The sequence below is a fragment of the Hyla sarda genome, unplaced genomic scaffold (assembly GCF_029499605.1).
Source record: "Hyla sarda isolate aHylSar1 unplaced genomic scaffold, aHylSar1.hap1 scaffold_230, whole genome shotgun sequence".
NCBI classification, from domain to species: Eukaryota; Metazoa; Chordata; class Amphibia; order Anura; family Hylidae; genus Hyla; species Hyla sarda.
In genome coordinates, this window is record NW_026608980.1 from 364,617 (window position 1) to 390,436 (window position 25,820).

General features: G+C 59.2%; 2 protein-coding genes across 2 annotated transcripts in view; one reads left to right on the forward strand and one right to left on the reverse strand.

Moving 5' to 3' along the window:
• MSMP (microseminoprotein, prostate associated) overlaps positions 1–6,597 on the reverse strand; it is a 56,746-nt gene extending 50,149 nt beyond the window's left edge. Inside the window, exon 1 of the mRNA XM_056553050.1 lies at positions 6,504–6,597. Coding sequence (XP_056409025.1) covers positions 6,504–6,597 — 94 coding nt within the window. The remainder of the gene's footprint in view (positions 1–6,503) is intronic.
• A 154-nt stretch (positions 6,598–6,751) lies between these two features.
• LOC130322032 (ice nucleation protein-like) overlaps positions 6,752–25,820 on the forward strand; it is a 29,715-nt gene continuing 10,646 nt past the window's right edge. The window contains exon 1 of the mRNA XM_056553051.1: positions 6,752–6,778. Within this exon, the coding sequence (XP_056409026.1) occupies positions 6,752–6,778 (27 nt within the window). The remainder of the gene's footprint in view (positions 6,779–25,820) is intronic.

A 25,820-nucleotide genomic window follows, 5' to 3' on the forward strand; every position in this document is an offset into this window, starting at 1 on the left:
ATCTCCTCATATAACCTCCATACACATCCTGTCCTCTCCATACATCTCCACCCTAATCCCCTGATATCTCCTCACATAATCTCCATACACATCCTGTCCTCTCCATGCATCTCTACCCTAATCTCCTGATATCTCCTCACATAATCTCCATACACATCCTGTCCTCTCCATACATCTCTATCCTAATCTCCTGATATCTCCTCACATAATCTCCATACACATCCTGTCCTCTCCATACATCTCTACCCTAATCTCCTGATATCTCATATAATCTCCATACACATCCTGTCCTCTCCATACATCTCTACCCTAATCTCCTGATATCTCCTCACATAATCTCCATACACATCCTGTCCTCTCCATACATCTCTACCCTAATCTCCTGATATCTCCTCACATAATCTCCATACACATCCTGTCCTCTCCATACATCTCTACCCTAATCTCCTGATATCTCTCCTCACATAATCTCCATACACATCCTGTCCTCTCCATACATCTCCACCCTAATCCCCTGATATCTCCTCACATAATCTCCATACACAACCTGTCCTCTCCATACATCTCTACCCTAATCTCCTGATATCTCCTCACATAATCTCCATACACATCCTGTCCTCTCCATACATCTCTACCCTAATCTCCTGATATCTCCTCACATAATCTCCAAACACATCCTGTCCTCTCCATACATCTCTACCCTAATCTCCTGATATCTCCTCACATAATCCCCATACACATCCTGTCCTCTCCATACATCTCTACCCTAATCTCCTGATATCTCCTCACATAATCTCCATACATATCCTGTCCTCTCCATACATCTCTACACTAATCTCCTGATATCTCACATAATCTCCATACACATCCTGTCCTCTCCATACATCTCTACCCTAATCTCCTGATATCTCCTCACATAATCCCCATACACATCCTGTCCTCTCCATATATCTCTACCCTAATCTCCTGATATCTCCTCACATAATCTCCATACACAGCCTGTCCTCTCCATACATCTCTACCCTAATCTCCTGATATCTCCTCACATAATCTCCATACACATCCTGTCCTCTCCATACATCTCTACCCTAATCTCCTGATATCTCCTCACATAATCTCCATACACATCCTGTCCTCTCCATACATCTCTACCCTAATCTCCTGATATCTCCTCACATAATCTCTATACACATCCTGTCCTCTCCATACATCTCCACCCTAATCTCCTGATATCTCCTCACATAATCTCTATACACATCCTGTCCTCTCCATACATCTCCACCCTAATCTCCTGATATCTCCTCACATAATCCCCATACACATCCTGTCCTCTCCATACATCTCTACCCTAATCTCCTGATATCTCCTCACATAATCCCCATACACATCCTGTCCTCTCCATACATCTCTATCCTAATCTCCTGATATCTCCTCACATAATCTCCATACACATCCTGTCCTCTCCATACATCTCTACCCTAATCTCCTGATATCTCCTCACATAATCTCCATACACATCCTGTCCTCTCCATACATCTCTACCCTAATCTCCTGATATCTCCTCACATAATCTCCATACACATCCTGTCCTCTCCATACATCTCCACCCTAATCTCCTGATATCTCCTCACATAATCTCCATACACATCCTGTCCTCTCCATACATCTCTTCCCTAATCTCCTGATATCTCCTCACATAATCTCCATACACATCCTGTCCTCTCCATACATCTCTTCCCTAATCTCCTGATATCTCCTCACATAATCTCCATACACATCCTGTCCTCTCCATACATCTCTACCCTAATCTCCTGATATCTCCTCACATAATCTCCATACACATCCTGTCCTCTCCATACATCTCTACCCTAATCTCCTGATATCTCCTCACATAATCCCCATACACAACCTGTCCTCTCCATACATCTCTACCCTAATCTCCTGATATCTCCTCACATAATCTCCATACACATCCTGTCCTCTCCATACATCTCCACCCTAATCTCCTGATATCTCCTCACATAATCTCCATACACATCCTGTCCTCTCCATACATCTCTACCCTAATCTCCTGATATCTCCTCACATAATCTCCATACACATCCTGTCCTCTCCATACATCTCTACCCTAATCTCCTGATATCTCCTCACATAATCTCCATACACATCCTGTCCTCTCCATACATCTCTACCCTAATCTCCTGATATCTCACATAATCTCCATACACATCCTGTCCTCTCCATACATCTCTACCCTAATCTCCTGATATCTCCTCACATAATCCCCATACACATCCTGTCCTCTCCATACATCTCTACCCTAATCTCCTGATATCTCCTCACATAATCTCCATACACATCCTGTCCTCTCCATACATCTCTACCCTAATCTCCTGATATCTCCTCACATAATCCCCATACACATCCTGTCCTCTCCATACATCTCTACCCTAATCTCCTGATATCTCCTCACATAATCCCCATACACATCCTGTCCTCTCCATACATCTCTACCCTAATCTCCTGATATCTCATCACATAATCTCCATACACATCCTGTCCTCTCCGTACATCTCTAATCTCCTCATATAAAATTGTAGAACATTTCAGTATAGATAATATTATAATTTATATCCCCCTCACACCACAAAGTGTACTGTCCTGCTTGCAGGGGTCCTCCACTGGAAAATGTTTTTTCTTTTCTTTTCTAAATCAGTTGGTGCCAGAAAGTTAATGGGATTTGTAAATTACTTCTATAAAAAAAAAAAAAATCTTAATCCTTTCAGTACTTATGAGCTGCTGAAGTTGAGTTGTTGTTTTCTGTCTCGGGAACTGTCCAGCGTAGAAGGGAATCCCCATAGCAAGCCTCCTCTACTCTGTGCTGTTCCTGAGATGTCAGCAGAGAGCACTGATGCCAGACAGAAAACAACAACTCAACTTCAGCAGCTGATAATTATTGGAAGGATTAAGTGTTTTATTTTTTAATAGAAGTAATTTTCAAATCTGTTTTAAATTTCTGGCACCAGTTGATTTTTTTTTCTTTCTAAATGTTTCCCAGTGGAGTACTCCTTTATGTCCTTCATATTAAAGGGGCATCTGGAGCAAACAAAAACATAAACAAAGACTCTGCAGTATGAGGGTGAAGTTGCTGTCAGTCCCTCGGCCCCGTCTCATCTCCACATAAGGGATAGTTCTCTGTCCTCAAGGTCCCTGGAGCAGACACCATAGATGAGACAGGAAAGAGCTCCCAACATGCAGAATAGTGAGTGCAGCTCTGGAGGAGGAGACATGATGTAACAGCAGGATAGTGAGTGCAGCTCTGGAGGAGGAGACATGATGTAACAGCAGAATAGTGAGAGCAGCTCTGGAGGAGGAGACATGATGTAACAGCAGAATAGTGAGAGCAGCTCTGGAGGATAAGACATGATGTAACAGCAGAATAGTGAGTGCAGCTCTGGAGGAGGAGACATGATGTAACAGCAGAATAGTGAGTGCAGCTCTGGAGGAGGAGACATGATGTAACAGCAGAATAGTGAGTGCAGCTCTGGAGGAGGAGACATGATGTAACAGCAGAATAGTGAGTGCAGCTCTGGAGGAGGAGACATGATGTAACAGCAGAATAGAGAGTGCAGCTCTGGAGGATGAGACCTGATGTAACAGCAGAATAGTGAGTGCAGCTCTGGAGGATAAGACATGATGTAACAGCAGAATAGTGAGTGCAGCTCTGGAGGAGGAGACATGATGTAACAGCAGAATAGTGAGTGCAGCTCTGGAGGATAAGACATGATGTAACAGCAGAATAGTGAGTGCAGCTCTGGAGGATAAGACATGATGTAACAGCAGAATAGTGAGTGCAGCTCTGGAGGAGGAGACATGATGTAACAGCAGAATAGTGAGTGCAGCTCTGGAGGATGAGACATGATATAACAGCAGAATAGAGAGTGCAGCTCTGGAGGATAAGACATGATGTAACAGCAGAATAGTGAGTGCAGCTCTGGAGGAGGAGACATGATGTAACAGCAGAATAGTGAGTGCAGCTCTGGAGGATGAGACATGATGTAACAGCAGAATAGAGAGTGCAGCTCTGGAGGATAAGACATGATGTAACAGCAGAATAGTGAGTGCAGCTCTGGAGGATAAGACATGATATAACAGCAGAATAGTGAGTGCAGCTCTGGGGGAGAAGACATGATGTAACAGCAGAATAGTGAATGCAGCTCTGGAGGAGAAGACATGATGTAACAGCAGAATAGTGAGTGCAGCTCTGGAGGATGAGACATGATGTAACTGCAGAATAGTGAGTGCAGCTCTGGGGGAGAAGAAATGATGTAACAGCAGAATAGTGAGTGGAGCTCTGGAGGATGAGACATGATGTAACTGCAGAATAGTGAGTGCAGCTCTGGAGGATAAGACATGATGTAACAGCAGAATAGTGAGTGCAGCTCTGGAGGAGAAAACATGATGTAACAGCAGAATAGTGAGTACAGCTCTGGAGGATGAGACATGATGTAACTGCAGAATAGTAAGTGCAGCTCTGGGGGGGAAGACATGATGTAACAGCAGAATAGTGAGTGCAGCTCTGGAGGATGAAACATGATGTAACTGCAGAATAGTGAGTGCAGCTCTGGAGGATAAGACATGATGTAACAGCAGAATAGTGAGTGCAGCTCTGGAGGAGAAGACATGATGTAACAGCAGAATAGTGAGTGCAGCTCTGGAGGATGAGACATGATGTAACTGCAGAATAGTGAGTGCAGCTCTGTAGGATAAGACATGATGCAACAGCAGAATAGTGAGTGCAGCTCTTGAGGAGAAGATGTGACGTAACAGCAGAATAGTGAGTGCAGCTCTGGAGGATAAGACATGATGTAACAGCAGAATAGTGAGTGCAGCTCTTGAGCAGAAGATGTGACGTAACAGCAGAATAGTGAGTGCAGCTCTGGAGGATAAGACATGATGTAACAGCAGAATAGTGAGTGCAGCTCTGGAGGATAAGACATGATGTAACAGCAGAATAGTGAGTGCAGCTCTGGAGGATAAGACATGATATAACAGCAGAATAGTGAGTGCAGCTCTGGGGGAGAAGACATGATGTAACAGCAGAATAGTGAGTGCAGCTCTGGAGGAGAAGACATGATGTAACAGCAGAATAGTGAGTGCAGCTCTGGAGGATGAGACATGATGTAACTGCAGAATAGTGAGTGCAGCTCTGGAGGATAAGACATGATGTAACAGCAGAATAGTGAGTGCAGCTCTGGAGGATGAGACATGATGTAACTGCAGAATAGTGAGTGCAGCTCTGGAGGATAAGACATGATGTAACAGCAGAATAGTGAGTGCAGCTCTGGAGGAGAAGACATGATGTAACAGCAGAATAGTGAGTACAGCTCTGGAGGATGAGACATGATGTAACTGCAGAATAGTGAGTGCAGCTCTGGGGGAGAAGACATGATGTAACAGCAGAATAGTGAGTTCAGCTCTGGAGGATGAAACATGATGTAACTGCAGAATAGTGAGTGCAGCTCTGGAGGATAAGACATGATGTAACAGCAGAATAGTGAGTGCAGCTCTGGAGGAGAAGACATGATGTAACAGCAGAATAGTGAGTGCAGCTCTGGAGGATGAGACATGATGTAACTGCAGAATAGTGAGTGCAGCTCTGTAGGATAAGACATGATGCAACAGCAGAATAGTGAGTGCAGCTCTTGAGGAGAAGATGTGACGTAACAGCAGAATAGTGAGTGCAGCTCTGGAGGATAAGACATGATGTAACAGCAGAATAGTGAGTGCAGCTCTTGAGCAGAAGATGTGACGTAACAGCAGAATAGTGAGTGCAGCTCTGGAGGATGAGACATGATGTAACTGCAGAATAGTGAGTGCAGCTCTGGGGAATAAGACATGATGTAACAGCAGAATAGTGAGTGAAGCTCTGGAGGATGAGATATGATGTAACTGCAGAATAGTGAGTGCAGCTCTGGAGGAGAAGACATGATGTAACAGCAGAATAGTGAGCGCAGCTCTGGAGGATAAGACATGATGTAACAGCAGAATAGTGAGTGCAGCTCTGGAGGAGAAGACATGATGTAACAGCAGAATAGTGAGTGCAGCTCTGGAGGATAAGACATGATGTAACAGCAGAATAGTGAGTGCAGCTCTGGAGAATATGACATGATATACAGCAGAATAGTGAGTGCAGCTCTGGAGGAGTAGACGTGATGTCACAGCAGAATAGTGAGTGCAGCTCTGGAGGAGAAGACATGATGTAACAGCAGAATAGTGAGTGCAGCTCTGGAGGATAAGACATGATGTAACAGCAGAATAGTGAGTGCAGCTCTGGAGGATATGACATGATATACAGCAGAATAGTGAGTGCAGCTCAGGAGGAGAAGACATGATGTAACAGCAGAATAGTGAGTGCAGCTCTGGAGGATAAGACATGATGTAACAGCAGAATAGTGAGTGCAGCTCTGCAGGATATACTGTACCCGGCTGCCCGTACTCACCTTTGGCTTGGAAGTAGCAGCGGCTCTGGGCACCTGGCAGCGTCAGGCAGAGGAGTAGAGTCAGGACGGGCAGAGCTGGAGGAGCGGACACCATGACTGCGGGCGCTCGCTTCTCTGCTGTTTTGGTTTTTTTTTCTCACTTATCTCGCTCCTCGGATATTTATATGATTTTGTCGCTGGTCGGGGCCAGAACCTGGAAATCCCATAAAACTAATTTCCTGATTTGAAAGGCAGAAAAACAAACCCTGATGAAGGCGCTTTTTGTGTTTAACAAGGTGTGAAAATGTGATTCAGTGCCCCTTAGAGGGGGTCCGGGGCCGGCACCGTCCGGAGGGGCCCTCACAGGACCTCATGTGCCGCCATGGAAAACAAGTCACCCCCTCCATGTCCTGGGCTGCAGAGCTGACACTCTAGGGTCCCACACGCCTCTCCCTGATACACCCAACTTGTCTGCAGTCCCATCCAGGGCCCCAGTCCCATCCAGAGCCCCAGTCCCATCCAGAGCCCCAGTCCCATCCAGAGCCCCAGTCCCATCCAGAGCCCCAGTCCCATCCAGAGCCGCAGTCCCATCCAGAGCCCCAGTCCCATCCAGAGCCCCAGTCCCATCCAGAGCCGCAGTCCCATCCAAAGCCCCAGTCCCACCCAGAGCCCCAGTCCCATCCAGAGCCCCAGTCCCATCCAGAGCCGCAGTCCCATCCAGGGCCCCAGTCCCATTCAGAGCCCCAGTCCCATCCAGAGCCCCAGTCCCATCCAGTCCCATCCAGAGCCGCAGTCCCATCCAGAGCCCCAGTCCCATCCAGAGCCCCAGTCCCATCCAGAGCCCCAGTCCAATCCAGAGCCCCAGTCCCATCCAGAGCCGCAGTCCCATCCAGAGCCCCAGTCCCATCCAGACACAACAACAAAATTCCCCAGGGATTCCAGGGCAAATTATATGTAACAACAACCTTTAGGGGTCGCCCCCCAAGGGGTTAACCCTAAACTAGAAACCCCCCTTAAAACTAAATTTTATTGGATCATTTAAAATAAATATGAGCTCCGGTGTTGTGATTAAAAACACAGCTAGTAGTTGCTTAGATAGCATATAAGCGTCCTATAACTTCGTTTGTAATGGTATTGTGCTATACTAACACTAATCTATGGATGCCACTATATAGACAGAAAAGCACTGATAGCTGCTAGTTAAAATATGAATAGCCCTCCGCTTCCCGACGTTTCGTTGGATAAACCAACTTTATCAAGGTACAGAGGCTAATGGCCGTTCGTTTGGTCCGCTAACCCTTTTATACCCTCTGTTGGTGATGTCCCATCCAGAACCCCAGTCCCATGCAGAGCCGCAGTCCCATCCAGAGCCGCAGTCCCATCCAGAGCCTGCAGTCCCATCCAGAGCCTGCAGTCCCATCCAGAGCCTGCAGTCCCATCCAGAGCCTGCAGTTCCATCCAGAGCCCCAGTCCCATCCAGAGCCCCAGTCCCATCCAGAGACCCAGTCCCATCCAGAGCCGCAGTCCCATCAAGAGCCGCAGTCCCATCCAGAGCCCCAGTCCCATCCAGAGCCCCAGTCCCATCCAGAGCCCCAGTCCCATCCAGAGCCCCAGTCCCATCCAGAGCCCCAGTCCCATCCAGAGCCGCAGTCCCATCCAGAGCCGCAGTCCCATCCAGAGCTGCAGTCCCATCCAGAGCCGCAGTCCCATCCAGTCCCATCCAGAGCCGCAGTCCCATCCAGAGCCCCAGTCCCATCCAGTCCCATGCAGAGCCGCAGTCCCATCCAGAGCCCCAGTCCCATCCAGTCCCATGCAGAGCCGCAGTCCCATCCAGAGCCCCAGTCCCATCCAGTCCCATGCAGAGCCGCAGTTCCATGCAGAGCCGCAGTCCCATGCAGAGCCACAGTCCCATCCAGAGCCGCAGTCCCATCCAGAGCCGCAGTCCCATCCAGAGCCCCAGTCCCATCCAAGGCCCCAGTCCCATCCAGAGCCGCAGTCCCATCCAGAGCCGCAGTCCCATCCAGAGCCGCAGTCCCATCCAGAGTCGCAGTCCCATCCAGAGCCCCAGTCCCATCCAGAGTCCCAGTCCCATGCAGTCACATCCAGGGCAGCAGTCACATCCAGGGCCGCAGTCACATCCAGAGCTCCAGTCCCATCCAGAGCCCCAGTCCCATCCAGAGCCCCAGTCCCATCCAGGGCCCCAGTCCCATCCAGGGCCGCAGTCCCATCCAGGGCCGCAGTCACATCCAGAGCCCCAGTCCCATCCAGAGCTCCAGTCCCATCCAGAGCCGCAGTCCCATCCAGAGCCGCAGTCCCATCCAGAGCCGCAGTCCCATCCAGTCCCATCCAGAGCCGCAGTCCCATCCAGAGCCCCAGTCCCATCCAGTCCCATGCAGAGACGCAGTTCCATCCAGAGCCCCAGTCCCATGCAGAACCGCAGTCCCATCCAGAGCCCCAGTCCTATCCAGTCCCATGCAGAGCCGCAGTTCCATGCAGAGCCGCAGTCCCATGCAGAGCCACAGTCCCATCCAGAGCCGCAGTCCCATCCAGAGCCGCAGTCCCATCCAGAGCCGCAGTCCCATCCAGAGCCCCAGTCCCATCCAGAGCCGCAGTCCCATCCAGAGCCCCAGTCCCATCCAGAGCCGCAGTCCCATCCAGAGCCCCAGTCCCATCCAGAGCCGCAGTCCCATCCAGGGCCCCAGTCCCATTCAGAGCCCCAGTCCCATCCAGAGCCCCAGTCCCATCCAGAGCCCCAGTCCCATCCAGAGCCCCAGTCCCATCCAGTCCCATCCAGAGCCGCAGTCCCATCCAGAGCCCCAGTCCCATCCAGAGCCCCAGTCCCATCCAGAGCCCCAGTCCAATCCAGAGCCCCAGTCCCATCCAGAGCCGCAGTCCCATCCAGAGCCCCAGTCCCATCCAGAACCCCAGTCCCATGCAGAGCCGCAGTCCCATCCAGAGCCGCAGTCCCATCCAGAGCCTGCAGTCCCATCCAGAGCCTGCAGTCCCATCCAGAGCCTGCAGTCCCATCCAGAGCCTGCAGTCCCATCCAGAGCCTGCAGTTCCATCCAGAGCCCCAGTCCCATCCAGAGCCCCAGTCCCATCCAGAGCCGCAGTCCCATCAAGAGCCGCAGTCCCATCCAGAGCCCCAGTCCCATCCAGAGCCCCAGTCCCATCCAGAGCCCCAGTCCCATCCAGAGCCCCAGTCCCATCCAGAGCCCCAGTCCCATCCAGAGCCGCAGTCCCATCCAGAGCCGCAGTCCCATCCAGAGCCGCAGTCCCATCCAGAGCCGCAGTCCCATCCAGAGCCGCAGTCCCATCCAGTCCCATCCAGAGCCGCAGTCCCATCCAGAGCCCCAGTCCCATCCAGTCCCATGCAGAGCCGCAGTCCCATCCAGAGCCCCAGTCCCATCCAGTCCCATGCAGAGCCGCAGTCCCATCCAGAGCCCCAGTCCCATCCAGTCCCATGCAGAGCCGCAGTTCCATGCAGAGCCGCAGTCCCATGCAGAGCCACAGTCCCATCCAGAGCCGCAGTCCCATCCAGAGCCGCAGTCCCATCCAGAGCCCCAGTCCCATCCAGAGCCGCAGTCCCATCCAGAGCCCCAGTCCCATCCAAGGCCCCAGTCCCATCCAGAGCCGCAGTCCCATCCAGAGCCGCAGTCCCATCCAGAGCCGCAGTCCCATCCAGAGTCGCAGTCCCATCCAGAGCCCCAGTCCCATCCAGAGCCCCAGTCCCATCCAGAGTCCCAGTCCCATGCAGTCACATCCAGGGCAGCAGTCACATCCAGGGCCGCAGTCACATCCAGAGCTCCAGTCCCATCCAGAGCCCCAGTCCCATCCAGAGCCCCAGTCCCATCCAGGCCCCCAGTCCCATCCAGGGCCGCAGTCCCATCCAGGGCCGCAGTCACATCCAGAGCCCCAGTCCCATCCAGAGCTCCAGTCCCATCCAGGGCCCCAGCCCCATCCAGAGCCCCAGTCCCATCCAGAGCCCCAGTCCCATCCAGAGCCGCAGTCCCATCCAGAGCCTGCAGTCCCATCCAGAGCCTGCAGTCCCATCCAGAGCCTGCAGTCCCATCCAGAGCCTGCAGTCCCATCCAGAGCCCCAGTCCCATCCAGAGCCCCAGTCCCATCCAGAGCCGCAGTCCCATCCAGAGCCCCAGTCCCATCCAGAGCCCCAGTCCCATCCAGAGCCCCAGTCCCATCCAGAGCCCCAGTCCCATCCAGAGCCCCAGTCCCATCCAGGGCCACAGTCCCATCCGGAGCCGCAGTCCCATCCGGAGCCCCAGTCCCATCCGGAGCCTGCAGTCCCATCCGGAGCCTGCAGTCCCATCCGGAGCCCCAGTCCCATCCAGAGCCGCAGTCCCATCCAGAGCCGCAGTCCCATCCAGAGCCGCAGTCCCATCCAGAGCCCCAGTCCCATCCAGAGCCCCAGTTCCATCCAGAGACGCAGTCCCATCCAGAGCCCCAGTCCCATCCAGAGCCCCAGTCCCATCCAGAGCCCCAGTTCCATCCAGAGCCCCAGTCCCATCCAGGGCCCCAGTCCCATCCAGAGCCGCAGTCCCATCCAGAGCCGCAGTCCCATCCAGAGCCCCAGTCCCATCCAGAGCCCCAGTCCCATCCAGAGACCCAGTCCCATCCAGAGCCGCAGTCCCATCCAGAGCCCCAGTCCCATCCAGAGCCCCAGTCCCATCCAGAGCCCCAGTCCCATCCAGAGCCCCAGTCCCATCCAGAGCCCCAGTCCCATCCAGAGCCGCAGTCCCATCCAGAGCCGCAGTCCCATCCAGAGCCGCAGTCCCATCCAGTCCCATCCAGAGCCGCAGTCCCATCCAGAGCCCCAGTCCCATCCAGTCCCATGCAGAGACGCAGTTCCATCCAGAGCCCCAGTCCCATGCAGAGCCGCAGTCCCATCCAGAGCCCCAGTCTTATCCAGTCCCATGCAGAGCCGCAGTTCCATGCAGAGCCGCAGTCCCATGCAGAGCCACAGTCCCATCCAGAGCCGCAGTCCCATCCAGAGCCGCAGTCCCATCCAGAGCCGCAGTCCCATCCAGAGCCCCAGTCCCATCCAGAGCCGCAGTCCCATCCAGAGCCCCAGTCCCATCCAAAGCCCCAGTCCCATCCAGAGCCGCAGTCCCATCCAGAGCCGCAGTCCCATCCAGAGCCGCAGTCCCATCCAGAGCCGCAGTCCCATCCAGAGTCGCAGTCCCATCCAGAGCCCCAGTCCCATCCAGAGCCCCAGTCCCATGCAGTCCCATCCAGAGCCGCAGTCACATCCAGAGCTCCAGTCCCATCCAGAGCCCCAGTCCCATTCAGAGCCCCAGTCCCATCCAGAGCCGCAGTCACATCCAGAGCTCCAGTCCCATCCAGGGCCCCAGTCCCATTCAGAGCCCCAGTCCCATCCAGAGCCCCAGTCCCATCCAGAGCCCCAGTCCCATCCAGAGCCCCAGTCCCATCCAGAGCCCCAGTCCCATCCAGTCCCATCCAGAGCCGCAGTCCCATCCAGAGCCGCAGTCCCATCCAGAGCCGCAGTCCCATCCAGAGCCGCAGTCCCATCCAGAGTCGCAGTCCCATCCAGAGCCCCAGTCCCATCCAGAGCCCCAGTCCCATGCAGTCCCATCCAGAGCCGCAGTCACATCCAGAGCTCCAGTCCCATCCAGAGCCCCAGTCCCATTCAGAGCCCCAGTCCCATCCAGAGCCGCAGTCACATCCAGAGCTCCAGTCCCATCCAGGGCCCCAGTCCCATTCAGAGCCCCAGTCCCATCCAGAGCCCCAGTCCCATCCAGAGCCCCAGTCCCATCCAGAGCCCCAGTCCCATCCAGAGCCCCAGTCCCATCCAGTCCCATCCAGAGCCGCAGTCCCATCCAGAGCCCCAGTCCCATCCAGAGCCCCAGTCCCATCCAGAGCCCCAGTCCAATCCAGAGCCCCAGTCCCATCCAGAGCCGCAGTCCCATCCAGAGCCCCAGTCCCATCCAGAACCCCAGTCCCATGCAGAGCCGCAGTCCCATCCAGAGCCGCAGTCCCATCCAGAGCCTGCAGTCCCATCCAGAGCCTGCAGTCCCATCCAGAGCCTGCAGTCCCATCCAGAGCCTGCAGTTCCATCCAGAGCCCCAGTCCCATCCAGAGCCCCAGTCCCATCCAGAGCCGCAGTCCCATCAAGAGCCGCAGTCCCATCCAGAGCCCCAGTCCCATCCAGAGCCCCAGTCCCATCCAGAGCCCCAGTCCCATCCAGAGCCCCAGTCCCATCCAGAGCCCCAGTCCCATCCAGAGCCGCAGTCCCATCCAGAGCCGCAGTCCCATCCAGAGCCGCAGTCCCATCCAGAGCCGCATTCCCATCCAGTCCCATCCAGAGCCGCAGTCCCATCCAGAGCCCCAGTCCCATCCAGTCCCATGCAGAGCCGCAGTCCCATCCAGAGCCCCAGTCCCATCCAGTCCCATGCAGAGCCGCAGTCCCATCCAGAGCCCCAGTCCCATCCAGTCCCATGCAGAGCCGCAGTTCCATGCAGAGCCGCAGTCCCATGCAGAGCCACAGTCCCATCCAGAGCCGCAGTCCCATCCAGAGCCGCAGTCCCATCCAGAGCCCCAGTCCCATCCAGAGCCGCAGTCCCATCCAGAGCCCCAGTCCCATCCAAGGCCCCAGTCCCATCCAGAGCCGCAGTCCCATCCAGAGCCGCAGTCCCATCCAGAGCCGCAGTCCCATCCAGAGTCGCAGTCCCATCCAGAGCCCCAGTCCCATCCAGAGCCCCAGTCCCATCCAGAGTCCCAGTCCCATGCAGTCACATCCAGGGCAGCAGTCACATCCAGGGCCGCAGTCACATCCAGAGCTCCAGTCCCATCCAGAGCCCCAGTCCCATCCAGAGCTCCAGTCCCATCCAGGGACCCAGCCCCATCCAGAGCCCCAGTCCCATCCAGAGCCCCAGTCCCATCCAGAGCCGCAGTCCCATCCAGAGCCTGCAGTCCCATCCAGAGCCTGCAGTCCCATCCAGAGCCTGCAGTCCCATCCAGAGCCCCAGTCCCATCCAGAGCCCCAGTCCCATCCAGAGCCGCAGTCCCATCCAGAGCCCCAGTCCCATCCAGAGCCCCAGTCCCATCCAGAGCCCCAGTCCCATCCAGGGCCACAGTCCCATCCGGAGCCGCAGTCCCATCCGGAGCCGCAGTCCCATCCGGAGCCTGCAGTCCCATCCGGAGCCTGCAGTCCCATCCGGAGCCCCAGTCCCATCCAGAGCCGCAGTCCCATCCAGAGCCGCAGTCCCATCCAGAGCCGCAGTCCCATCCAGAGCCCCAGTCCCATCCAGAGCCCCAGTTCCATCCAGAGACGCAGTCCCATCCAGAGCCCCAGTCCCATCCAGAGCCCCAGTCCCATCCAGAGCCCCAGTTCCATCCAGAGCCCCAGTCCCATCCAGGGCCCCAGTCCCATCCAGAGCCGCAGTCCCATCCAGAGCCGCAGTCCCATCCAGAGCCGCAGTCCCATCCAGAGCCCCAGTCCCATCCAGAGCCCCAGTCCCATCCAGAGCCCCAGTCCCATCCAGAGCCGCAGTCCCATCCAGAGCCGCAGTCCCATCCAGAGCCGCAGTCCCATCCAGTCCCATCCAGAGCCCCAGTCCCATCCAGTCCCATGCAGAGACGCAGTTCCATCCAGAGCCCCAGTCCCATGCAGAGCCGCAGTCCCATCCAGAGCCCCAGTCCCATCCAGACACAACAACAAAATTCCCCAGGGATTCCAGGGCAAATTATATGTAACAACAACCTTTAGGGGTCGCCCCCCAAGGGGTTAACCCTAAACTAGAAACCCCCCTTAAAACTAAATTTTATTGGATCATTTAAAATAAATATGAGCTCCGGTGTTGTGATTAAAAACACAGCTAGTAGTTGCTTAGATAGCATATAAGCGTCCTATAACTTCGTTTGTAATGGTATTGTGCTATACTAACACTAATCTATGGATGCCACTATATAGACAGAAAAGCACTGATAGCTGCTAGTTAAAATATGAATAGCCCTCCGCTTCCCGACGTTTCGTTGGATAAACCAACTTTATCAAGGTACAGAGGCTAATGGCCGTTCGTTTGGTCCGCTAACCCTTTTATACCCTCTGTTGGTGATGTCCCATCCAGAACCCCAGTCCCATGCAGAGCCGCAGTCCCATCCAGAGCCGCAGTCCCATCCAGAGCCTGCAGTCCCATCCAGAGCCTGCAGTCCCATCCAGAGCCTGCAGTCCCATCCAGAGCCTGCAGTCCCATCCAGAGCCTGCAGTTCCATCCAGAGCCCCAGTCCCATCCAGAGCCCCAGTCCCATCCAGAGACCCAGTCCCATCCAGAGCCGCAGTCCCATCAAGAGCCGCAGTCCCATCCAGAGCCCCAGTCCCATCCAGAGCCCCAGTCCCATCCAGAGCCCCAGTCCCATCCAGAGCCCCAGTCCCATCCAGAGCCCCAGTCCCATCCAGAGCCGCAGTCCCATCCAGAGCCGCAGTCCCATCCAGAGCTGCAGTCCCATCCAGAGCCGCAGTCCCATCCAGTCCCATCCAGAGCCGCAGTCCCATCCAGAGCCCCAGTCCCATCCAGTCCCATGCAGAGCCGCAGTCCCATCCAGAGCCCCAGTCCCATCCAGTCCCATGCAGAGCCGCAGTCCCATCCAGAGCCCCAGTCCCATCCAGTCCCATGCAGAGCCGCAGTTCCATGCAGAGCCGCAGTCCCATGCAGAGCCACAGTCCCATCCAGAGCCGCAGTCCCATCCAGAGCCGCAGTCCCATCCAGAGCCCCAGTCCCATCCAAGGCCCCAGTCCCATCCAGAGCCGCAGTCCCATCCAGAGCCGCAGTCCCATCCAGAGCCGCAGTCCCATCCAGAGTCGCAGTCCCATCCAGAGCCCCAGTCCCATCCAGAGTCCCAGTCCCATGCAGTCACATCCAGGGCAGCAGTCACATCCAGGGCCGCAGTCACATCCAGAGCTCCAGTCCCATCCAGAGCCCCAGTCCCATCCAGAGCCCCAGTCCCATCCAGGGCCCCAGTCCCATCCAGGGCCGCAGTCCCATCCAGGGCCGCAGTCACATCCAGAGCCCCAGTCCCATCCAGAGCTCCAGTCCCATCCAGAGCCGCAGTCCCATCCAGAGCCGCAGTCCCATCCAGAGCCGCAGTCCCATCCAGTCCCATCCAGAGCCGCAGTCCCATCCAGAGCCCCAGTCCCATCCAGTCCCATGCAGAGACGCAGTTCCATCCAGAGCCCCAGTCCCATGCAGAGCCGCAGTCCCATCCAGAGCCCCAGTCCTATCCAGTCCCATGCAGAGCCGCAGTTCCATGCAGAGCCGCAGTCCCATGCAGAGCCACAGTCCCATCCAGAGCCGCAGTCCCATCCAGAGCCGCAGTCCCATCCAGAGCCGCAGTCCCATCCAGAGCCCCAGTCCCATCCAGAGCCGCAGTCCCATCCAGAGCCCCAGTCCCATCCAGAGCCGCAGTCCCATCCAGAGCCCCAGTCCCATCCAGAGCCGCAGTCCCATCCAGGGCCCCAGTCCCATTCAGAGCCCCAGTCCCATCCAGAGCCCCAGTCCCATCCAGAGCCCCAGTCCCATCCAGAGCCCCAGTCCCATCCAGTCCCATCCAGAGCCGCAGTCCCATCCAGAGCCCCAGTCCCATCCAGAGCCCCAGTCCCATCCAGAGCCCCAGTCCAATCCAAAGCCCCAGTCCCATCCAGAGCCGCAGTCCCATCCAGAGCCCCAGTCCCATCCAGAACCCCAGTCCCATGCAGAGCCGCAGTCCCATCCAGAGCCGCAGTCCCATCCAGAGCCTGCAGTCCCATCCAGAGCCTGCAGTCCCATCCAGAGCCTGCAGTCCCATCCAGAGCCTGCAGTCCCATCCAGAGCCTGCAGTTCCATCCAGAGCCCCAGTCCCATCCAGAGCCCCAGTCCCATCCAGAGCCGCAGTCCCATCAAGAGCCGCAGTCCCATCAAGAGCCGCAGTCCCATCCAGAGCCCCAGTCCCATCCAGAGCCCCAGTCCCATCCAGAGCCCCAGTCCCATCCAGAGCCCCAGTCCCATCCAGAGCCGCAGTCCCATCCAGAGCCGCAGTCCCATCCAGAGCCGCAGTCCCATCCAGAGCCGCAGTCCCATCCAGAGCCGCAGTCCCATCCAGTCCCATCCAGAGCCGCAGTCCCATCCAGAGCCCCAGTCCCATCCAGTCCCATGCAGAGCCGCAGTCCCATCCAGAGCCCCAGTCCCATCCAGTCCCATGCAGAGCCGCAGTCCCATCCAGAGCCCCAGTCCCATCCAGTCCCATGCAGAGCCGCAGTTCCATGCAGAGCCGCAGTCCCATGCAGAGCCACAGTCCCATCCAGAGCCGCAGTCCCATCCAGAGCCGCAGTCCCATCCAGAGCCCCAGTCCCATCCAGAGCCGCAGTCCCATCCAGAGCCCCAGTCCCATCCAAGGCCCCAGTCCCATCCAGAGCCGCAGTCCCATCCAGAGCCGCAGTCCCATCCAGAGCCGCAGTCCCATCCAGAGTCGCAGTCCCATCCAGAGCCCCAGTCCCATCCAGAGCCCCAGTCCCATCCAGAGTCCCAGTCCCATGCAGTCACATCCAGGGCAGCAGTCACATCCAGGGCCGCAGTCACATCCAGAGCTCCAGTCCCATCCAGAGCCCCAGTCCCATCCAGAGCCCCAGTCCCATCCAGGGCCCCAGTCCCATCCAGGGCCGCAGTCCCATCCAGGGCCGCAGTCACATCCAGAGCCCCAGTCCCATCCAGAGCTCCAGTCCCATCCAGGGCCCCAGCCCCATCCAGAGCCCCAGTCCCATCCAGAGCCCCAGTCCCATCCAGAGCCGCAGTCCCATCCAGAGCCTGCAGTCCCATCCAGAGCCTGCAGTCCCATCCAGAGCCTGCAGTCCCATCCAGAGCCTGCAGTCCCATCCAGAGCCCCAGTCCCATCCAGAGCCCCAGTCCCATCCAGAGCCGCAGTCCCATCCAGAGCCCCAGTCCCATCCAGAGCCCCAGTCCCATCCAGAGCCCCAGTCCCATCCAGAGCCCCAGTCCCATCCAGAGCCCCAGTCCCATCCAGGGCCACAGTCCCATCCGGAGCCGCAGTCCCATCCGGAGCCCCAGTCCCATCCGGAGCCTGCAGTCCCATCCGGAGCCTGCAGTCCCATCCGGAGCCCCAGTCCCATCCAGAGCCGCAGTCCCATCCAGAGCCGCAGTCCCATCCAGAGCCGCAGTCCCATCCAGAGCCCCAGTCCCATCCAGAGCCCCAGTTCCATCCAGAGACGCAGTCCCATCCAGAGCCCCAGTCCCATCCAGAGCCCCAGTCCCATCCAGAGCCCCAGTTCCATCCAGAGCCCCAGTCCCATCCAGGGCCCCAGTCCCATCCAGAGCCGCAGTCCCATCCAGAGCCGCAGTCCCATCCAGAGCCCCAGTCCCATCCAGAGCCCCAGTCCCATCCAGAGACCCAGTCCCATCCAGAGCCGCAGTCCCATCCAGAGCCCCAGTCCCATCCAGAGCCCCAGTCCCATCCAGAGCCCCAGTCCCATCCAGAGCCCCAGTCCCATCCAGAGCCCCAGTCCCATCCAGAGCCGCAGTCCCATCCAGAGCCGCAGTCCCATCCAGAGCCGCAGTCCCATCCAGTCCCATCCAGAGCCGCAGTCCCATCCAGAGCCCCAGTCCCATCCAGTCCCATGCAGAGACGCAGTTCCATCCAGAGCCCCAGTCCCATGCAGAGCCGCAGTCCCATCCAGAGCCCCAGTCTTATCCAGTCCCATGCAGAGCCGCAGTTCCATGCAGAGCCGCAGTCCCATGCAGAGCCACAGTCCCATCCAGAGCCGCAGTCCCATCCAGAGCCGCAGTCCCATCCAGAGCCGCAGTCCCATCCAGAGCCCCAGTCCCATCCAGAGCCGCAGTCCCATCCAGAGCCCCAGTCCCATCCAAAGCCCCAGTCCCATCCAGAGCCGCAGTCCCATCCAGAGCCGCAGTCCCATCCAGAGCCGCAGTCCCATCCAGAGCCGCAGTCCCATCCAGAGTCGCAGTCCCATCCAGAGCCCCAGTCCCATCCAGAGCCCCAGTCCCATGCAGTCCCATCCAGAGCCGCAGTCACATCCAGAGCTCCAGTCCCATCCAGAGCCCCAGTCCCATCCAGAGCCTGCAGTCCCATCCAGGGCCCCAGTCCCATCCAGGGCCACAGTCCCATCCAGGGCCGCAGTCACATCCAGAGCCCCAGTCCCATCCGGAGCCCCAGTCCCATCCGCAGCCCCAGTCCCATCCAGAGCCTGCAGTCCCATCCGGAGCCTGCAGTCCCATCCAGAGCCCCAGTCACATCCAGAGCCCCAGTCACATCCAGGGCCCCAGTCCCATCCGGAGCCCCAGTCCCATCCGGAGCCCCAGTCCCATCCAGAGCCTGCAGTCCCATCCGGAGCCTGCAGTCCCATCCGGAGCCGCAGTCCCATCCGGAGCCGCAGTCCCATCCGGAGCCCCAGTCCCATCCGGAGCCGCAGTCCCATCCGGAGCCCCAGTCCCATCCAGAGCCCCAGTCCCATCCAGAGCCCCAGTTCCATCCAGAGCCCCAGTCCCATCCAGGGCCCCAGTCCCATCCAGAGCCCCAGTCCCATCCAGAACCGCAGTCCCATCCAGAGCCCCAGTCCCATGCAGAGCCGCAGTCCCATCCAGAGCCGCAGTCCCATCCAGAGCCTGCAGTCCCATCCAGAGCCTGCAGTCCCATCCAGAGCCTGCAGTCCCATCCAGAGCCTGCAGTCCCATCCAGAGCCCCAGTCCCATCCAGAGCCCCAATCTCATCCAGAGCCCCAGTCCCATCCAGAGCCCCAGTCCCATCCAGAGCCGCAGTCCCATCCAGAGCCGCAGTCCCATCCAGAGCCCCAGTCCCATCCAGAGCCCCAGTCCCATGCAGTCCCATCCAGAGCCGCAGTCACATCCAGAGCCCCAGTCCCATCCAGAGCCCCAGTCCCATCCAGAGCCCCAGTCCCCATCCAGGGCCCCAGTCCCATCCAGGGCCACAGTCCCATCCAGGGCCACAGTCACATCCAGAGCCCCAGTCCCATCCGGAGCCCCAGTCCCATCCGCAGCCCCAGTCCCATCCAGAGCCTGCAGTCCCATCCGGAGCCTGCAGTCCCATCCAGAGCCCCATTCACATCCAGAGCCCCAGTCCCATCCAGGGCCCCAGTCCCATCCGGAGTCCCAGTCCCATCCAGAGCCTGCAGTCCCATCCGGAGCCTGCAGTCCCATCCGGAGCCGCAGTCCCATCCGGAGCCCCAGTCCCATCCAGAGCCCCAGTCCCATCCAGTCCCATGCAGAGACGCAGTTCCATCCAGAGCCCCAGTCCCATGCAGAGCCGCAGTCCCATCCAGAGCCCCAGTCCTATCCAGTCCCATGCAGAGCCGCAGTTCCATGCAGAGCCGCAGTCCCATGCAGAGCCACAGTCCCATCCAGAGCCGCAGTCCCATCCAGAGCCGCAGTCCCATCCAGAGCCGCAGTCCCATCCAGAGCCCCAGTCCCATCCAGAGCCGCAGTCCCATCCAGAGCCCCAGTCCCATCCAGAGCCGCAGTCCCATCCAGGGCCCCAGTCCCATTCAGAGCCCCAGTCCCATCCAGAGCCCCAGTCCCATCCAGAGCCCCAGTCCCATCCAGAGCCCCAGTCCCATCCAGAGCCCCAGTCCCATCCAGTCCCATCCAGAGCCGCAGTCCCATCCAGAGCCCCAGTCCCATCCAGAGCCCCAGTCCCATCCAGAGCCCCAGTCCAATCCAGAGCCCCAGTCCCATCCAGAGCCGCAGTCCCATCCAGAGCCCCAGTCCCATCCAGAACCCCAGTCCCATGCAGAACCCCAGTCCCATGCAGAGCCGCAGTCCCATCCAGAGCCGCAGTCCCATCCAGAGCCTGCAGTCCCATCCAGAGCCTGCAGTCCCATCCAGAGCCTGCAGTCCCATCCAGAGCCTGCAGTCCCATCCAGAGCCTGCAGTTCCATCCAGAGCCCCAGTCCCATCCAGAGCCCCAGTCCCATCCAGAGCCGCAGTCCCATCAAGAGCCGCAGTCCCATCCAGAGCCCCAGTCCCATCCAGAGCCCCAGTCCCATCCAGAGCCCCAGTCCCATCCAGAGCCCCAGTCCCATCCAGAGCCCCAGTCCCATCCAGAGCCGCAGTCCCATCCAGAGCCGCAGTCCCATCCAGAGCCGCAGTCCCATCCAGTCCCATCCAGAGCCGCAGTCCCATCCAGAGCCCCAGTCCCATCCAGTCCCATGCAGAGCCGCAGTCCCATCCAGAGCCCCAGTCCCATCCAGTCCCATGCAGAGCCGCAGTCCCATCCAGAGCCCCAGTCCCATCCAGTCCCATGCAGAGCCGCAGTTCCATGCAGAGCCGCAGTCCCATGCAGAGCCACAGTCCCATCCAGAGCCGCAGTCCCATCCAGAGCCGCAGTCCCATCCAGAGCCCCAGTCCCATCCAGAGCCGCAGTCCCATCCAGAGCCCCAGTCCCATCCAAGGCCCCAGTCCCATCCAGAGCCGCAGTCCCATCCAGAGCCGCAGTCCCATCCAGAGCCGCAGTCCCATCCAGAGTCGCAGTCCCATCCAGAGCCCCAGTCCCATCCAGAGCCCCAGTCCCATCCAGAGTCCCAGTCCCATGCAGTCACATCCAGGGCAGCAGTCACATCCAGGGCCGCAGTCACATCCAGAGCTCCAGTCCCATCCAGAGCCCCAGTCCCATCCAGAGCTCCAGTCCCATCCAGGGCCCCAGCCCCATCCAGAGCCCCAGTCCCATCCAGAGCCCCAGTCCCATCCAGAGCCGCAGTCCCATCCAGAGCCTGCAGTCCCATCCAGAGCCTGCAGTCCCATCCAGAGCCTGCAGTCCCATCCAGAGCCCCAGTCCCATCCAGAGCCCCAGTCCCATCCAGAGCCGCAGTCCCATCCAGAGCCCCAGTCCCATCCAGAGCCCCAGTCCCATCCAGAGCCCCAGTCCCATCCAGGGCCACAGTCCCATCCGGAGCCGCAGTCCCATCCGGAGCCCCAGTCCCATCCGGAGCCTGCAGTCCCATCCGGAGCCTGCAGTCCCATCCGGAGCCCCAGTCCCATCCAGAGCCGCAGTCCCATCCAGAGCCGCAGTCCCATCCAGAGCCGCAGTCCCATCCAGAGCCCCAGTCCCATCCAGAGCCCCAGTTCCATCCAGAGACGCAGTCCCATCCAGAGCCCCAGTCCCATCCAGAGCCCCAGTCCCATCCAGAGCCCCAGTCCCATCCAGAGCCCCAGTCCCATCCAGGGCCCCAGTCCCATCCAGAGCCGCAGTCCCATCCAGAGCCGCAGTCCCATCCAGAGCCCCAGTCCCATCCAGAGCCCCAGTCCCATCCAGAGCCCCAGTCCCATCCAGAGCCGCAGTCCCATCCAGAGCCGCAGTCCCATCCAGAGCCCCAGTCCCATCCAGAGCCCCAGTCCCATCCAGAGCCCCAGTCCCATCCAGAGCCGCAGTCCCATCCAGAGCCGCAGTCCCATCCAGTCCCATCCAGAGCCGCAGTCCCATCCAGAGCCCCAGTCCCATCCAGTCCCATGCAGAGACGCAGTTCCATCCAGAGCCCCAGTCCCATGCAGAGCCGCAGTCCCATCCAGAGCCCCAGTCCTATCCAGTCCCATGCAGAGCCGCAGTTCCATGCAGAGCCGCAGTCCCATGCAGAGCCACAGTCCCATCCAGAGCCGCAGTCCCATCCAGAGCCGCAGTCCCATCCAGAGCCGCAGTCCCATCCAGAGCCCCAGTCCCATCCAGAGCCGCAGTCCCATCCAGAGCCCCAGTCCCATCCAAAGCCCCAGTCCCATCCAGAGCCGCAGTCCCATCCAGAGCCGCAGTCCCATCCAGAGCCACAGTCCCATCCAGAGCCGCAGTCCCATCCAGAGTCGCAGTCCCATCCAGAGCCCCAGTCCCATCCAGAGCCCCAGTCCCATGCAGTCCCATCCAGAGCCGCAGTCACATCCAGAGCTCCAGTCCCATCCAGAGCCCCAGTCCCATCCAGAGCCTGCAGTCCCATCCAGGGCCCCAGTCCCATCCAGGGCCACAGTCCCATCCAGGGCCGCAGTCACATCCAGAGCCCCAGTCCCATCCGGAGCCCCAGTCCCATCCGCAGCCCCAGTCCCATCCAGAGCCTGCAGTCCCATCCGGAGCCTGCAGTCCCATCCAGAGCCCCAGTCACATCCAGAGCCCCAGTCACATCCAGGGCCCCAGTCCCATCCGGAGCCCCAGTCCCATCCGGAGCCCCAGTCCCATCCAGAGCCTGCAGTCCCATCCGGAGCCTGCAGTCCCATCCGGAGCCGCAGTCCCATCCGGAGCCGCAGTCCCATCCGGAGCCGCAGTCCCATCCGGAGCCCCAGTCCCATCCGGAGCCGCAGTCCCATCCGGAGCCCCAGTCCCATCCAGAGCCCCAGTCCCATCCAGAGCCTGCAGTCCCATCCGGAGCCCCAGTCCCATCCGGAGCCGCAGTCCCATCCGGAGCCGCAGTCCCATCCAGAGCCCCAGTCCCATCCAGGGCCCCAGTCCCATCCAGAGCCCCAGTCCCATCCAGAACCGCAGTCCCATCCAGAACCGCAGTCCCATCCAGAGCCCCAGTCCCATGCAGAGCCGCAGTCCCATCCAGAGCCGCAGTCCCATCCAGAGCCTGCAGTCCCATCCAGAGCCTGCAGTCCCATCCAGAGCCTGCAGTCCCATCCAGAGCCCCAGTCCCATCCAGAGCCCCAATCTCATCCAGAGCCCCAGTCCCATCCAGAGCCCCAGTCCCATCCAGAGCCGCAGTCCCATCCAGAGTCGCAGTCCCATCCAGAGCCCCAGTCCCATCCAGAGCCCCAGTCCCATGCAGTCCCATCCAGAGCCGCAGTCACATCCAGAGCCCCAGTCCCATCCAGAGCCCCAGTCCCATCCAGAGCCCCAGTCCCATCCAGAGCCCCAGTCCCATCCAGAGCCCCAGTCCCATCCAGGGCCCCAGTCCCATCCAGAGCCCCAGTCCCATCCGGAGCCCCAGTCCCATCCGCAGCCCCAGTCCCATCCAGAGCCTGCAGTCCCATCCGGAGCCTGCAGTCCCATCCAGAGCCCCATTCACATCCAGAGCCCCAGTCCCATCCAGGGCCCCAGTCCCATCCGGAGTCCCAGTCCCATTCAGAGCCTGCAGTCCCATCCGGAGCCTGCAGTCCCATCCGGAGCCGCAGTCCCATCCGGAGCCCCAGTCCCATCCGGAGCCGCAGTCCCATCCGGAGCCGCAGTCCCATCCGGAGCCCCAGTCCCATCCAGAGCCCCAGTCCCATCCAGAGTCCCAGTTCCATCCAGAGCCCCAGTCCCATCCAGGGCCCCAATTCCATCCAGAGCCCCAGTCTGATCCAGAACCGCAGTCCCATCCAGAGCCCCAGTCCCATGCAGAGCCGCAGTCCCATCCAGAGCCGCAGTCCCATCCAGAGCCTGCAGTCCCATCCAGAGCCTGCAGTCCCATCCAGAGCCGACATTCTAGGGTCCCACACTCCTCTCCCTGATACACCCAACTTGTCTGCAGTCCCATCCAGAGCCGCAGTCCCATCCAGAGCCCCAGTCCCATCCAGAGCCCCAGTCCCATCCAGTCCCATCCGGAGCCCCAGTCCCATCCAGAGCCCCAGTCCCATCCAGAGCCGCAGTCCCATCCAGAGCCCCAGTCCCATCCAGAGCCCCAGTCCCATCCAGAGCCCCAGTCCCGTCCAGAGCCCCAGTCCCATCCAGAGCCCCAGTCCCATCCAGAGCCGCAGTCCCATCCAGAGCCCCAGTCCCATCCAGAGCCGCAGTCCCATCCAGAGCCCCAGTCCCATCCAGAGCCCCAGTCCCATCCAGAGCCCCAGTCCCATCCAGAGCCCCAGTCCCATCCAGAGCCGCAGTCCCATCCAGAGCCGCAGTCCCATCCAGAGCCGCAGTCCCATCCAGAGCCGCAGTCCCATCCAGAGCCCCAGTCCCATCCAGTCCCATGCAGAGCCGCAGTCCCATCCAGAGTCCCAGTCCCATCCAGTCCGATGCAGAGCCGCCGTCCCATTCAGAGCCGCAGTCCCATGCAGAGCCGCAGTCCCATCCAGAGCCCCAGTCCCATCCAGAGCCCCAGTCCCATCCAGAGCCCCAGTCCCATCCAGAGCCCCAGTCCCATCCAGAGCCGCAGTCCCATCCAGAGCCGCAGTCCCATCCAGAGCCGCAGTCCCATCCAGAGCCGCAGTCCCATCCAGAGCCGCCGTCCCATGCAGAGCCGCCGTCCCATGCAGAGCCGCAGTCCCATCCAGAGCCCCAGTCCCATCCAGAGCCCCAGTCCCATGCAGTCACATCCAGGGCAGCAGTCACATCCAGGGCCGCAGTCACATCCAGAGCTCCAGTCCCATCCAGAGCCCCAGTCCCATCCAGAGCCCCAGTCCCATCCAGGGCCCCAGTCCCATCCAGGGCCCAAGTCCCATCCAGGGCCCAAGTCCCATCCAGGGCCGCAGTCCCATCCAGGGCCGCAGTCACATCCAGAGCCTGCAGTCCCATCCAGAGCCTGCAGTCCCATCCAGTCCCATGCAGAGCCGCAGTCCCATCCAGAGTCCCAGTCCCATCCAGTCCGATGCAGAGCCGCCGTCCCATTCAGAGCCGCAGTCCCATGCAGAGCCGCAGTCCCATCCAGAGCCCCAGTCCCATCCAGAGCCCCAGTCCCATCCAGAGCCCCAGTCCCATCCAGAGCCCCAGTCCCATCCAGAGCTGCAGTCCCATCCAGAGCCGCAGTCCCATCCAGAGCCGCCGTCCCATGCAGAGCCGCCGTCCCATGCAGAGCCGCAGTCCCATCCAGAGCCCCAGTCCCATCCAGAGCCCCAGTCCCATGCAGTCACATCCAGGGCAGCAGTCACATCCAGGGCCGCAGTCACATCCAGAGCTCCAGTCCCATCCAGAGCCCCAGTCCCATCCAGAGCCCCAGTCCCATCCAGGGCCCCAGTCCCATCCAGGGCCCAAGTCCCATCCAGGGCCCAAGTCCCATCCAGGGCCGCAGTCCCATCCAGGGCCGCAGTCACATCCAGAACCTGCAGTCCCATCCAGAGCCTGCAGTCCCATCCAGAGCCTGCAGTCCCATCCAGAGCCTGCAGTCCCATCCAGAGCCTGCAGTCCCATCCAGAGCCCCAGTCCCATCCAGAGCCCCAGTCCCATCCAGAGCCCCAGTCCCATCCAGAGCCTGCAGTCCTATCAGGAGCCCCAGTCCCATCCAGGGCCCCAGTCCCATCCAGAGCCTGCAGTCCCATCCAGAGCCTGCAGTCCCATCCAGAGCCTGCAGTCCCATCCAGAGCCGACATTCTAGGGTCCCACACTCCTCTCCCTGATACACCCAACTTGTCTGCAGTCCCATCCAGAGCCGCAGTCCCATCCAGAGCCCCA